Source organism: Thermobia domestica, chromosome 15, assembly GCF_964235325.1.
Source record: "Thermobia domestica chromosome 15, izTheDome1.hap1.1, whole genome shotgun sequence".
In the NCBI taxonomy this organism is placed as follows: domain Eukaryota; kingdom Metazoa; phylum Arthropoda; class Insecta; order Zygentoma; family Lepismatidae; genus Thermobia; species Thermobia domestica.
Genome location: NC_137468.1, coordinates 87,450,658 through 87,466,966, shown reverse-complemented (window position 1 = coordinate 87,466,966; position 16,309 = coordinate 87,450,658). Strand labels below are relative to the sequence as shown.

The 16,309-nt window shown below is 34.6% G+C and overlaps 1 protein-coding gene across 1 annotated transcript in view; it reads left to right on the top strand.

Annotated features, from left to right (window-relative positions):
- Positions 1-16,309, top strand: part of LOC145671124 (trehalose transporter 1-like protein) — an 88,937-nt gene that overhangs the window by 12,488 nt on the left and 60,140 nt on the right. The window contains exon 2 of the mRNA XM_081739919.1: positions 10,446-10,523. Coding sequence (XP_081596045.1) covers positions 10,458-10,523 — 66 coding nt within the window. The 5' untranslated portion in view covers positions 10,446-10,457. The remainder of the gene's footprint in view (positions 1-10,445; positions 10,524-16,309) is intronic.

Genomic DNA, 16,309 nt, shown 5'->3' with positions numbered 1-16,309 from the left:
TCACATAAGTAAATCCCCACGCTAAGCGGGTTTGCATATCCAGGCTCCTAACTATGAAAATATTTACGATCACTCCAACCCCAATCATTTCACAGATTCAACCTGTTGTATATAAGTTATTAGGACGTAAAATTGAATGTAATTTATACGAAAAACCCTTTTATGCATTGCAAGACCTGTAACGTCCAAATATTCACCACAAACTGATAGTTGTATCGACATAAACAAACAAACAAAAAAAAAGTGTGGAGCAGGAAACCACTTTACACAAAAGTCAAAAGAGGTCATTGAAGACATACGAACTGGTCGAGCGGTTTGTGTCACTAGTCTATCAATCAGAAGTTTCTGTGTTCAAACCCTGTAGAAAATATTCGTTTTTTTTTTCTGAAAAGTGTGTTCCTATTTTCATCAGAGGACTCAGAACATTTCTTTGAATAAATCTTTGGAAACTACTTTTCTCTCAAATTCGATTAGAAGCGAACATTATATGAATTGCTAATCTAAAATCCACAGCTGAGAACAAAATATTAAGTATGTTCAATATGTCATTATTATCCTTTGATTTGTAGTGAAAAACTAATTATAAGCATTGACAATTTCAGAAGATTCTCCCCCGGTAATGGTCAATATATGAATGAGAAAAAAACTGATAAAACATTATTAGTCCATTTGAGCATGATCGAAGATAACTTATGGCCATGAAGGGGAAATTTATGTCGACAGGGTCTCAAATTCTTCGACAGGTCATGCCCTAAAATCTTAAATGTTTGAAAGGTATCCTTAACAAATAGAATATTACATTTATTTCTCCTTCTACGTTTTGAAATGGAAAAATCATAATTTTAAATAGAATTATAATACGATAAGCATAAAGATTTATACAACTAATGAAGTAAATATTTTTGTGTAAGCTATCGATTTCTATTCGGATTAAAACTCGAATACTCATTTGCATCGCACTTTAAAGTAATTCCTCTCTCTATATATATATTTCCTACTGGAAAGCATGTTTAACTCCAATTACTTAATCAATATTTTGAATAATATATTTTTATTGTAATACTCTTACTATTCAATGTTGTATGCACTTAATTTCTCAAAGCAAAACCTCACAAATGTATAATTGACTAGTAAATATTATCAAATAAATTATCATTTAGTTTACGTAAACAATGCATCGCCTGATTTGAAACTTCGTATTTTAAATAATAATAATAATAATAATAATAATAATAATAATAATAATAATAATAATAATAGTAGTAGTAGTAATAAAATCATAGCCATATCTTTATCAGAATTTCAGGCTTAGTCAATAAATGAATTCAACATAGTCTCTATTCGAAGCTCTATTTAATCGAATCAGATAGAAATACGAAGAGGAACTTCGAGAACAGGTAAAAGAAAAATGTTACTTTGGTGGGTTTGGAAGTAACTTTTAAGAGTTTTTTTTTTTTAACAAATTACAGACAAATGCCTTGGACACTTTTTTCTTTTCTTTAAGTTAACTGATTCACCGAACGTATTTGACATATGAGTAACTTGTCTCTATTTTCTACTCGGTTATACACGTTTTACAATCTTTTCCATTAACCTTGAACGACAAGAACACGAACACAAAAACATCCACATAGGTATGACAGTTAAAACTCCTAACTTCCCCCACGGGGAATCGAACCCGGGACCACATACACCTGAGGCACACGTGCTAGCCACTAGACCAGCGGGAAGAGCAAATGAAATGTATTTTGTAGTTTCTGAAGTTTATAGCTATTTCACCCTGTTGTAGTATGTCTATTGATTTTTTAATGTTTACCGTATTCGTTACTTTGAGGAATGATATATATTATTGATATAGGTTTTATTACATATTCGGCCATAAATATTATATAAATGATCAGAATTATTCATGATCTTCCATGGAAATTCACTGGTGCATGCGCAGTAGAAACAGAAGAACACAACTTTCTGATGTTGGTCAGAACACAAATTTCTAACAGGATGTCTGAATTCCTTGGTGCAAAGCAGTAGTTCCCAACCTAGGGACCCGCAGCTTCCTTCTGAGTAAGCATGAAGAGCGAGTAAGGTGGCGAAAGCTACTGGCATAAAAGAATTGTGCAATAAATAAATAAAGCACTACTTATTATGACTTTCAAATTCAGCTTGACAATTTTATAATTGCCGTTTTACAAAAACATCATATTGCACTAGGAGGGTATGCAAAAGTCTTGCTGGAAATAAATATAAATTCCTGGGATTATTATTATTATTATTATTATTATTATTATTATTATTATTATTATTATTATTATTATTATTATTATTATTATTGGTCTCCTACTTCTTGGCCAAGATGTGAAATATTCACTACCTTCTTCATACCGCTAAATCAATTTCTTCACTGTTTTCTCGTCACAGCTCATACCCCTAGCTATCTGAATGGCAATTTGTCTAATTGTTGCTCGACCTATGATTTTCCCTCGCATAGTAACAGATAGTTTTCTACAGCTTTTAGAGCGAGGTATTTTGACAACCTGTAGAAATTTGCATTGTGATTCGTATTAGCAATGACAGTAAAGTGGATATTTCTGTTCCTACTGTGCATAATCAGTATCATTATATCAGAAGTATTCCGCCATTACCAGCGGGTCACTTACCGCAGCTCAGAAGCTGCCATGCTCCACGATCTTCTGTTAACCTCTCCATCTTCACATACGATTTTTCTGTTTTGATATCGCCAATAGCCTAATTCTGTTTCTATATAGTCTAATTCGTCCTCTCCCTCTCTTCCCTGCCACCATACACTCTAGCACATCCGTCATGATACAGTTCCTTCTTAACAGTTTCTACAGTTTCGTCCATGTTTATGTCCTATAAATACAGTAAAATACAGTAAACGAAGCATTTTATGAGTCTTTTTCTTTACAACTCTATTCGTGGTCCCCTCAAAATACTATTTCCTCCATCCTAAAGGCTCTTTTCGCCATTTCTATCCTTGCTTTTATTTCACGTTCGCATGTCATATCATCACTAGTAATAGTACTCAGATATCGAAAACTAATCACTTGTTGTTTTTTCCCGCTCCTACTTCTATATTTCACACCGATCGCTTCGTTTCAATCACCATGGATTTTGTCTTTCTAACATTTATTTTCAGCCCATATTCTTCACAAGCCTTTCTCAAGTTTTCTACATCTTATTAATTTTCTTTTTAGATTCTGCAACAACAACCATATCAACCCCAAACCGTATACACCTCACCATTCTATCTTCTACGGAAATTCCATCTTCATTATGTAGACTCGTTTTCGTTATCTCTTCTAAATAGTTATTAAATAAAATATAATCGGCGGAATATATAACCTCTGTTGAACTCATCTTCCAATTACACTGTCTGTCTACTGTGCATGCACCAGTGAATTTCCATGGAAGATCATGAATAATTCTGATAATTTATATAATATTTATGGCCGAATATGTAATAAAGCCTATATCAATAATATATATCATTCCTCAAAGTAACGAATACGGTAAACATTAAAAAATCAATAGACATACTACAATAGGGTGAAATAGCTATAAACTTCAGAAACTACAAAATACATTTCATTTGCTCTTCCCGCTGGTCTAGTGGCTAGCACGTGCGCCTCAGGTGTATGTGGTCCCGGGTTCGATTCCCCGTGGGGGAAGTTAGGAATTTTAACTGTCATACCTATGTGGATGTTTTTGTGTTCGTGTTCTTGTCGTTCAAGGTTAATGGAAAAGATTGTAAAACGTGTATAACCGAGTAGAAAATAGAGACAAGTTACTCATATGTCAGATACGTTCGGTGAATCAGTTAACTTAAAGAAAAGAAAAAAGTGTCCAAGGCATTTGTCTGTAATTTGTTAAAAAAAAAAAAAAAAAAAAAACCTCTTAAAAGTTACTTCCAAACCCACCAAAGTAACATTTTTCTTTTACCTGTTCTCGAAGTTCCTCTTCGTATTTCTATCTGATTCGATTAAATAGAGCTTCGAATAGAGACTATGTTGAATTCATTTATTGACTAAGCCTGAAATTCTGATAAAGATATGGCTATGATTTTATTACTACTACTATTATTATTATTATTATTATTATTATTATTATTATTATTATTATTATTTAAAATACGAAGTTTCAAATCAGGCGATGCAATGTTTACGTAAACTAAATGATAATTTATTTGATAATATTTACTAGTCAATTATACATTTGTGAGGTTTTGCTTTGAGAAATTAAGTGCATACAACATTGAATAGTAAGAGTATTACAATAAAAATATATTATTAAAAATATTGATTAAGTGATTGGAGTTAAACATGCTTTCCAGTAGGAAATATATATATAGAGAGGAATTACTTTAAAGTGCGATGCAAACGAGTATTCGAGTTTTAATCCGAATAGAAATCGATAGCTTACACAAGAATATTTACTTCATTAGTTGTATAAATCTTTATGCTTATCGTATTATAATTCTATTTAAAATTATGATTTTTCCATTTCAAAACGTAGAACGAGAAATAAATATAATATTCTATTTGTTAAGGAAACCTTTCAAACAATGATAATTTCAGGTCATGACCCGTCGGAGAATTTGAGACCCTGTCGACATAAATTTCCCCTTCGTGGCCATAAGTTATTTTCGATCATGCTCAAAGTAGACTAATAATGTTTTATCAGTTTTTTCTCATTCATATATTGACCATTACCGGGGAGAATCTTCTGAAATCGTCAATGCTTATAATTAGTTTTTAATTACAAATCAAAGGATAATAATGACATATTGAACATACTTAATATTTTGTTCTCAGCTGTGGATTTTAGATTAGCAATTCATATAATGTTCGCTTCTAATCGAATTTGAGAGAAAAGTAGTTTCCAAAGATTTGTTCAAAGAAATGTTCTGAGTCCTCTGATGAAAATAGGAACACACTTTTCAGAAAAAAAAACGAATATTTTCTACAGGGTTTGAACACAGAAACTTCTGATTGATAGACTAGTGACACAAACCGCTCGACCAGTTCGTATGTCTTCAATGACCTCTTTTGACTTTTGTGTAAAGTGGTTTCCTGCTCCACACTTTTTTTTGTTTGTTTGTTTATGTCGATACAACTATAAGTTTGTGGTGAATATTTGGACGTTACAGGTCTTGCAATGCATAAAAGGGTTTTTCGTATAAATTACATTCAATTTTACGTCCTAATAACTTATATACAACAGGTTGAATCTGTGAAATGATTGGGGTTGGAGTGATCGTAAATATTTTCATAGTTAGGAGCCTGGATATGCAAACCCGCTTAGCGTGGGGATTTACTTATGTGAAATTTGGTACCAATGGTGTGGAGAGAACCCACCAACCATCTGGATGATTGTTATTTTTGTCTCACAGTAGTTAAGGGACATTCTAAAAAAAGCAAATACACAATAAGTTATCCCAACGTTAAATCCGCAATTAGACCTATTTCGCACGGGAATGAACTTCCACTTCCCGAGCCCCGTACCAACTGGGAAGAGATATGGCCAAAAGACTCTGATGATGATCATGACCTTGATGAACCATCGACATCAACATGTACATCCAAGAATCCAACGTTCATCCCTGACTGTGTTCGCGAGCCACATTTCATCCGGCAATGTGAACTTAATGACCTAGTCCGTGATTTGCACCTGACAAAACAAGAGGCGGAACTTCTGGTATCAAGGCTCCAGCAGTGGAACTTATTGGATGCAGAAACGAACATATTAGTGTACAGGAAAAGGCATGTTCAATTTTCAAGCTATTTCTCAATGCAAGATAATGTGTGCGTATGTACGGATATAAATGGGTTGATGGCGGAGCTAGGAATTCCTTACGTTCCAGAAGAATGGAGGTTATTTATCGACGCGTCAAAGGTCAGCCTTAAAGCTGTCCTTTTACATAATGGAAATAAAAAAACCTTCTATATCACTTGCGCACTCAGTGAAGATTAAGGAATCCTATGACACCATGTCAACTTTGCTAAATCTTATAAATTACAAGGACCATTGTTGGCAAATATGTTGTGATCTCAAGGTAGTTGGTATTTTATTAGGACTGCAGTGCGGTTACACGAAGTACCAATGTTTTTTATGTTTATGGGATAGCCGAGCTGATGACAAACATTATGAAGTGAAGGAATGGGAACCTAGAGTGAATTACGTACCTGGAGAATGCAACGTCAAATACGCTCCTTTGGTAGATCCTAATAAGATATTACTACCGCCACTTCATATCAAGTTAGGACTTATGAAAAACTTTGTCAAAGCCATGGACACATCTGGTGAAGGTTTCAAGTATTTGCGAGATAAGTTCCCTAACCTGAGTGATGCTAAGATTTCAGCGGGAGTGTTTATTGGTCCCCAAATTAGGAAATTAATGCTTGATGATAGCTTTGACAGCAAGTTAAACAGTGCTGAGCTAGCTGCCTGGACAGCATTTAAGTGTGTTGTGCGCAACTTTCTGGGCAATAACAAAGCTGAGAGTTACACAGAAATCGTACAGGACATGATACAGAAATACAAAGAGTTGGGTTGTAGGATGTCTTTAAAAATCCACTTTTTGCACTCCCACCTCAGCTTCTTTCCTGCTAACCTAGGTGCTCTCAGCGACGAACAGGGGGAAAGATTCCACCAAGATATAATGGCAATGGAGAAAAGGTACCAGGGACGATGGGATCCTTCAATGATGGGGGACTATTGTTGGGGTCTTGTTAGAGAATGCAACATTTCTTACAAAAGAAGGAAGTAGTGTACGTTTTTGTAACCCAATGGAAGTTTCATATATTGTGATAGTTTTGATTGTCTTTTCATGACCTTTTGGTACATTTGTATTATTGTTTATTGTAAATTGTCACACTTGTAAATTATATTGTATTATATTTTATATATGTGTTTGTGGTAATAAAGCAAAACGTTTTACCTCAACTTAAGAGATCTGAAAGCATTACTATAAGGTGCAATAAACAGTACACACAGTATACATACAAACATATTTATTTCTCTAGAAAGAATAAAGCGATTATTACGAAACTTGGAGGGTTTGTTAAATATGAATCAAAGTATACTTAGGTATAATTTCTATGTTAGTATATGCAAGGGGACAAGATCTTGGGGTGTAAAATAAACGAAAAGGGAAATTTTTGAGGGATTTTCCCGAAAATCCCTCTGTTAGGGAAAATCGTACGTGATGGAGAAAAACCGAGTGCATATTCGAATTCAGCGCAAAAAGTTCCTTTAAGAACAGGTATTTCCTTTTATGTAACAAAACCTTTGTTAACTAGTGTAATATAATTTTGTAATCTAAAAATACAAATAAACCTATATCGAACATTTTATATCAGTGATAACAAATGCTACACTGAGAGATGATGCAGGTAAAGAAAAAAAAAACTAGGTTAATACTGCATTTGCAATTTGAAAATAGAAACCTGAAAAGAATTAGTCTACTCATACTCTATATTCAGATTGTTCTTCTAATATTATAAATTTAAAATAAAACTGTTATTACATATTCTTCGTTCGCTAATAATAATTTTAACGGGAAGCTAATTGGCTAATTTTGAAGTTATACAAAATGTGAATAATAATAATAAAACTTAAATATAAACTAAATAGGAGGTGAAACTTGAGGTATGCCGCATTACTACCACTAATCATTCACCACTTCCAGATATCACTCATCACTACAAAATTCATAGATAAAAGGACCACCAGCTTTTACCTTCAGTTTGGAACTTCAATTTTGGAGATTATCGTTTTTACATTTTATATTTTCATCTTCAATTTGTATTTTGGTTATTCTATTTTTTGCTTCAGCCATGTTGTGTAGTAATATTTGAGTTCGAGTTGATATAATACAGACGATGTAAACAGATACAAGATTTATTACAGGTTTCTAGTAGTATCCTAAACTGGGTGTAATTACCTGCACGTGTTGGTAAATATGCTACTTCGTAACACTTTTTTTTTCTTTCACCTTGGGTACAAAATAGAAATGAATCGCATCATTCCCACATTTTTTTCTACACGCGGAAAAAGCTACTCTGCAACGCACATGTCTTGTTCTTTGTGTTTCATGAAAATTAAGACCATAAAAAAAATACAACACATATTTATCTGCACCTACCTTATTTATGAAATATCAACAAAATTAGTCTTTTTAAAGAAAATTGTCCGGAAAAAATTCTCAGAGTTAAACTACTCCTTAAGCCATATTGTTGGTCTATTAATGAAATATTTATATGTGAAATGTGAAGAAAATCAACTGAATAATTTTTGAAGAACTTCCAAAAAGTAACTCACCCGCAGGAATAAATTGTCCGTTGCGATTTTGTTTCTTCAGAAGAAATGACATGTCATATTGTACGACTGTTAATGAAATTTAGACAAAAATCCCTGAGTCCTTTTTAAGAAAATTTTCCAAAAATGACATCTCCAAGAGTAAATTACGCCTTGAAATACTAAGTTATGATTATAAAACAAAATTGTTAGAGCCATTTCCGAGAATGTCATAAGCTTATCTTTCACTACTTTCATTTTCAGTGAATAGGAAGAAAAATCGAAACTATCTTATCTGGAGAATTAGGGATGCATTCGAGTCGAGTCGAGACAGAATTTTCCTGACAAAATTCGAGTCGAGACACAGCTCTTCCAATAGAAAAATATATATTTTTCGAGTCGAGACATCACTTTTACAGCACATTTTCGAGTCGAGACAATCTCAAATCTTGTCTCGAGCGCATCCCTATGGAGAATCTAAAAAAAATATTAGGTTTAAAATTTGGTATGGCTATTTTGGATGATATGGTCTCTAGACGAGTGTAATATCCAGGACGAACGGACATCGAAAAACCACTTTCTTGTGTAGAGGCAGCGAAAAGTGTAAATCCGCTGAAATCTCGGATTTCAATTTTATCTTCTATCATTACTCTAAAGCAGGAATGCAAATAAGCAACAAAATTTTACTAGTCCAAGAAAAAACTAGTAGCCCACATCCCACGTCCCAATCGTGATTTTTATAGCCTTACTGTTTAATAGCGCGCCCGAACCGATGAACCACTCGCTCCTGGCGAGGCGTGAGAGACCCGGGTTCGATTCCCGACGGGAGCTCATGTGGTTCGGATTCCACGTTAATCAGTAGGTCCACGTCTCATATAGCCTCGCTGCTGAAAGGGACGCTAAACTAAAATCAACTCAACAACTCAACTCCTTTCTGCACAACATTAAACATGATATGGGTAATCAGGATATGCGCTAAGTTGGAAATCAAGGAGAATGGCGCATTGCACCTTTCTGCTTTCTAGGGGCGATTTGCTTATCGGTTATTCAATGACGATTTTTGTAACGGAAGTAGTCCAGCATCATATGAAGGGTGGAGTAAGTGTGGTGGTTATACCAGGCTCTGCACTACGGTAAGAATGAGTTACATCCTTCAGAAACAGTAACAATTTTACTATTGTAATTCGTTCTTGGGATTCAAGATATTTTGAGATAATGACCTATCATTTTGTACGGCATTTTAAAGACCTATAATATGCACTCGTAACGTCAACAATTGCTACATTAAACATATCCCCCTATTCATTCCATTCCATAACTGTAGTGAATATCCGACTTAACCTTCGACACTTCAGAATTCTGTTGTGAAATTCATGTGAAGCTGATGTGAATGTTTACATGATTATCTTCTAAATATGAGTGTTCGCTATTTAACAAAATAGTGTCTTTATAGGTGAATGCGTTGATAATTTAATACGTTATATTAATAATACTGGAATGACTTTTTAAAAGTTTAACATCCCACGTTTATGTCGTCTAGGCTAAGGGAGATGAACAATTAATGACAGTGAATGATTGTGGAATTAATTTATGTGCTCTTCCACAACAAATCGAACTCGGTACCACATGCACGAAAGGTTAATGCGCTAGCCACTAGACCATTGCCAGAGCATATTATTATTATTATTATTATTATTATTATTATTATTATTATTATTATTATTATTATTATTATTATTATTATTATTATTATTATTATTATCCTTATTTTAGATAGTTACTGATATATCACTATCAGTGATATGAAAAGTGAACGTTGCCGTTAATTTATTCATATTGGATATGATATTCTCGTCTACACTATTGCTCCGCAATTTACTTTTGCCCCAAGCTCCGAAAATTGACGGGATGATCTTGATGATATATTCATGAATGGCAGCTTATATAAAGTGCTAGAATACCAAATCAAAATACTGAATTGGGAAAATGTTATTACATTAAGTTTCGAACTTTTCACTAAAATTCGTTTAAAAATTAAACTAGTCAACAAACTACCGTATATCTGAAGGATTATTAATTACTTTTGAAAACAGATCCATCAAAAATATAATATATTGTATTAATTTCAGGCATCGAAGAAGATGGAGGTAGCTGTAGATCAACAATTTAACCCCAAAAGATCTGAAATCAAGAGCATTCTTACTCAAGTAAGTGTTTTGATTACTGTTTTTATTGTAAGTTTAATTACAGTAGATACTTGAAATTATATTAGTAGTCCAGGAACTTTAGTCAAAAAATGGGCGTTTCTTCGGAAAAATTAGAAGCCAAGGTTTTTCTTCACAAACACGTTCATTAGGTCATTCTAAATGACATATCAAAAGTCCCCGACTTTCTGATGTACGCTTCCCCTTTTTCCGGGGGGTGGAAGTGGGGGAGGAAAACGCTATTTAAAATACAATCAAATTCAGCTTATTTGCGTGTTAACCTAAATATTCCGAATAAAAAAAAACAAAATTTACCGGGAACGCTTAGCACATTTGCTCGTAAATGTTGCACAGGAAGTCCCAAAGAATATCGGGCCGGGTTTCGGAAATATGATGTCATCAAAATGGCCGACACCAGAATTTGTAGTGTTTTGTGGGAATGGTTATAACTTCCCGCAGGATAGTGGTCGTTTTTGTTTCAGATTGAAGATAATTAATTACCAAATGTACGGAATGAAAAGTGCTGTCTGCATTGTTAATTTCTATCGAGATACAATAACAAAAAAAAAAAAAAACAACTAGTTTTTGAGTACCGGGTTTTAAGTGTAAATGCAAATAACTCAGTAATCATAAAATATTTCAAAACATATCTTCAAATGAAGGTTGTAGAACATTATAAAGCCTTTCCAACGGTATCTGTACCTGCATTTTTTTGTAACTAAAACCAAGTAAGAGGTCCAACTGCACAATTATGGGACCAGTATTTAGATATGGTGTTAATCCGTAAAGAGTTTATTGGGGCAGAGAGGATGAGTGACTGGAAGGCATATCTGTCTGCAGTGAAGAGGATGATTCCGTATTTCCACGCCACAGGACATTTTTTGTACGCTAAAAGTGCCAACTTGTTTGTACAAGACATGGTAAAGTTGGAGAACATAATGGATGGAGAAATCTGTAGAAAATTTACTGCATACTTTTTCACTGTTAAGCAATCAGACAATTTTTTTTAGTGGAACTCCAACAGATGTGGTATAAAACAGTCACTCATGAAGTCTTCAAAGATACGAGGTGGGTTTGTGCATGGAAGAAGTACAAAAAAGAATGTTTTAACTAAGTTTGTTGTTGGTTTGTTAAGTGCGAGCAACATTTCTGAAGGACTAGAAAACTTTTGTGGGATTTCGTTTGCAAGTGGAGAATAGCACGTAGATGCACGAGAATCTCGAATCAAACGGGACCAAGAAGATATTAGGAAAGTATCAGAGTGGTTCAGTGCCCACAACCCTTTCCCAAATGTACAAGCGATCATGTCTATAGCAATAGGGGTTACAGGTAATGTGGAGAAGATAAACTGCTACGATGCACTGAACATTGGAGCAACCATGATGGGAAGAAAAGTTGGTGACAATTTTCATGACATAAAATATTCTCGTACTGATAGGGTTCTTTCTATTCAAACAGTGAACAGTCACCTTACGGTACATGATGTTACTGTGCCCATCGATCCACTGCTGTTGTTTCAACGATTCAGCGTAATCAAAAGATCAGATGATTACCTTCGAGCATGTTGAAATTTCGTACTGGATCCTTACCCAATGGCTCTTTTTGATGCAACTGGAATGAGAAAAACGAAGAAATCATCTTTATTCAACATCTTCAACCCGACCAATGTTCATCCTGATCTCGGAAACGCAAACGACGTCGTTGATGGAGGGTGCCTTCTTCATCGAGTGGTGTGGCGTCAAAACAATTCTTTCATGGATACTTGTGATAAATATGTGGCACATGTGGAAAAACGCTTTGGTCAAAACACTGTCATCGTATTTGATGGATATGGTAATCCTCAGAAAAATGTAAAAGGTATGGAGCAACTTCGACGGTGCTCGAAAGCAGCATCAAAAACAATTATATTTGATGGAAACATGGTTGCGACTACGAGCCAAGAAAACTTTCTCGCCAATGCAAACAACAAAAGTAGGTTGGTCCTCATTGTAGAAACCGCACTCACGATTTCAAAAATTAATTATAATTCTACAGTTATTGTTGGTGAGGATATTCATTTGTTAGTAATCATGACAACTCGATCTCCGCCGAATTTAGAATTTTTTTCTTGAAGTCAGGAAAAGGAAAGACAGAGCAGAAGATTTACTCATCATGGAGTTTAGAAGGTGTATTCAAAAATCACATTTTATTTCTACATGCTTTTTTAGGCTGTGATGGAACATCTGCCATTTTTCAGAAGGGGAAATCAGCTTGTTTGAAATTATTACAAAAACGTCAAGATTTAATACATGTCGTATGGCATACAGTTTTTTTTTTTTTGGGGGGGGGGTTATTCGGTGCATCGGCAAATGACATTTCACTAAATGATTACCGCTATCATTTTTTCACCAAATCCGTGAAGAGAAATAAGTATGTCGATTTAAAAGCCATACCACCGTCTTCAGCTGCAGCACAACATTTGTTTCGGGTTTATTACCACATACAAACATGGCACGGAAACCAACTAAGTCCTGAGGAGTAGGGTTGGGTTATGAAAGACAATTTGTTAGTACCAATTCGATCAATGCAGCCACCTGCACCACCGTCCCTTTAAAATGATTTTCTGTTCATGATTTAAAGGATGCGGCAATGTGTGTGGATGTCGAAAGCTGGGTCTGTTCTGCTCTCTTGCTTGTGCAAATTGTCACGGACAATCCTGTTTGAATGTCACTCCAACGGAAGAAATCTCTGAGCGTGAAATATTCATGGACGCCGAAGAAATAGAGTTGAGTTGAGTTGATTGCGAGTTTATCGTCCCGTTCAGCAGCGAGGCTATATGAGACGTGGACCTACTGATTAACGTGGAATCCGAACCACATGAGCTCCCGCTGGGAATCGAACCCGGGTCTCCCACGCCAAAGCCGAAGAAATAGAGGCCGAATACTTATTGAGTTCCTTTGCTGATTGACAAATAATAATTGTAATTATAGCATATCCCAAACCAGGTGGACATGCTATAATTACAATTATTATTTATCAATCAGCAAAGGAACTCAATAAGTAAACCATTTCAGGTAAGTTGAATAGTTTACATTCCTTATTCATTATTACTCTGAATTTTACATTTCTCATTCTACAGACGATAAGAATCTATCGCCGAACGTTGTAAATCCTCATTTTTGTATCTGTGTTTGGGGTGTGTGTGACTTACGGATTCTAATGCGATATTAAATCTTATGTCCGATTTTTTCAATTATTTTAAAACGTAGGCTTATATTGTTTTTACAAGAGTCGGTCTATTAAATAAAACAACATACCTTCCTTACATTTCAAAATGCAAAAAAATGCAGGTACAGATACCGTTGAAAAGTATTTATAATGCTCTACAACCTCCATTTGAAGATATGTTTTGAAATATTTTATGATTACTGAGTTATTTGCATTTACACTTAAAACCAGGTACTCAAAAACTAGTTTTTTTTTTTTTTTTTTGTTATTGTATCTCGATAGAAATTAACAATGCAGACAGCACTTTTCATTCCGTACATTTGGTAATTAATTATCTTCAATCTGAAACAAAAACGACCACTATCCTGCGGGAAGTTATAACCATTCCCACAAAACACTACAAATTCTGGTGTCGGCCATTTTGATGACGTCATATTTCCGAAACCCGGCCCGATATTCTTTGGGACTTCCTGTGCAACATTTACGAGCAAATGTGCTAAGCGTTCCCGGTAATTTTTTTTTTAATTCGGAATATTTAGGTTAACACGCAAATAAGCTGAATTTGATTGTATTTTAAATAGCGTTTTCCTCCCCCACTTCCACCCCCCGAAAAAAGGGGAAGCGTACATCAGAAAGTCGGGGACTTTTGATATGTCATTTAGAATGACCTAATGAACGTGTTTGTGAAGAAAAACCTTGGCTTCTAATTTTTCCGAAGAAAAATGCTAAAGTTCCTGGACTATAGGGTCAGTCCATGCCAAGTGATCGAGAAAAATAAAAATAGCCGCTCGACCTTTTTCTTTTAAAAAAAATCTAATTTTTTCATGAACGTTTATATATATATCAGGGTACTTCAAAACCAAGCACAATTAATTATTAAAAGATCTCGTAGCGACGCAGCTTCTGCCGCTATTTTGCGTTTTCTTGATTTCAGGCGTTTACGTTATTTTAAATATCTCAGCATGTATTTGTCCTAGCAAATTTAAAATTGCTGGGCGTGTCCAACTTGTGCAAAGCTAAAACTTTGTCCTCTTAACATTTTTGCCTAAAAACACTTGGAAGGGCTGAAATCAGGGCCTACAGTAGCAACATTTTTAGACATTGAAGACGTGTTTGGGAAGAGGAAGCAACTGACGTACAGATCTGAATTTGTGTCTGCATGTAGTCCGGGGTCATACGTTTATACTCAAAAATATGCAGACCTGTAGCTGCTTCTAAATGCGTGACAAAATATCGTAAATTTGGGGAATTATGCCAATTTGCCATATTTCACTGTCCAATATCTCCAATGGGCCTGGATAAAAAAATCTGAAATTTTGGAAATAATTACTCCATTAGTATACCATAACACACAACAAAGTGCGTTTGTGTGTATTTTGACTTTTCTCGCCTTCTGCTGATACCTTTCCTTCATTCATTTCCTTTAATTTAATTCATTTCCTCTTTCTTAGCCTAACGGACATACTTGTGGAAGGTGAAAGGGAAAGATTTCATTTTTCAAAGATTTCAAAAGTACCTACCACCGGGAATCAAACCCAGCCTCCTGCATAGACACCGAAGTTTTAACCACTCAGCCACGAGGAATCCACCGAGGTATCCTTGGTTTCGCCAACAACATATTTCCCTCCTTTACCTCTTTCCTTCCTGGTTCAATAATAATAATAATAATAATAATAATAATAATAATAATAATAATAATAATAATAATAATAATAATAATAATAATAATAATAATAATAATAAAAGTTATAGCAGTTAGAATCATCTCATGGACAAAAGGAAGTGTTCTCCGTAATCAGCTAGCTGTGAAGTACTTTTAGTGTAATAGAAAAGTCAGGGGAAATATCGATTTTTCACTGAAAATATATAAAATCGCGGGGAGAATACACTCTTACTTTATTATTGACCCATAATTTCAACTCCAAGCAAGTGAAACGATTGAGAATCCTCAAGGGAAAAAAATGCAATATTCAACGAACGGAAGTTTTTTTTTTTTTCTTTAACGAAATTATACTGGTCAAAATAATTAACTTTCTTTCGCAACATGGATGAAAATTCACTTTATGAATTCAAGAAGCTGAACACGAAACTGAAAATGAAACTGCTACTCGACTTTTGATTTAGGAATTATAGGAGGTATTGTTGAAAAGTCTAGAATTTCCCAAAGTTCTAACGTGGTGAAGCAATTATGTATGCTAGATGTGTATGTGACTTTTACGCTTTAACTATATTGTTCGACACTTTGACTGTATTATTATTCTCAAATGCTAATAAGCTATTTCGGTATTATTATAATCTATTTATATAAAAATGAAAGTCACCATGTTTGTGACTTAATAACTCTTGAACCACCCGACCGATCAATGATCAAATTTTCAACTTAGATTAGACTCAGGCTGGAATGGTTTTTGTCATATCACTCGTGGTGCAACTTAGGGGTTGCGGAGGGAAAAGATACATAAAAATGTCTAAAATGACCAATATTAGTGTCGAATTCATAGTTTTCCGGGTCGTTAAGATAAACAGTGACACTTCCAATGCCATGTAAATCCAAATTCATCCCAACAACTTAGAGGAAGGGG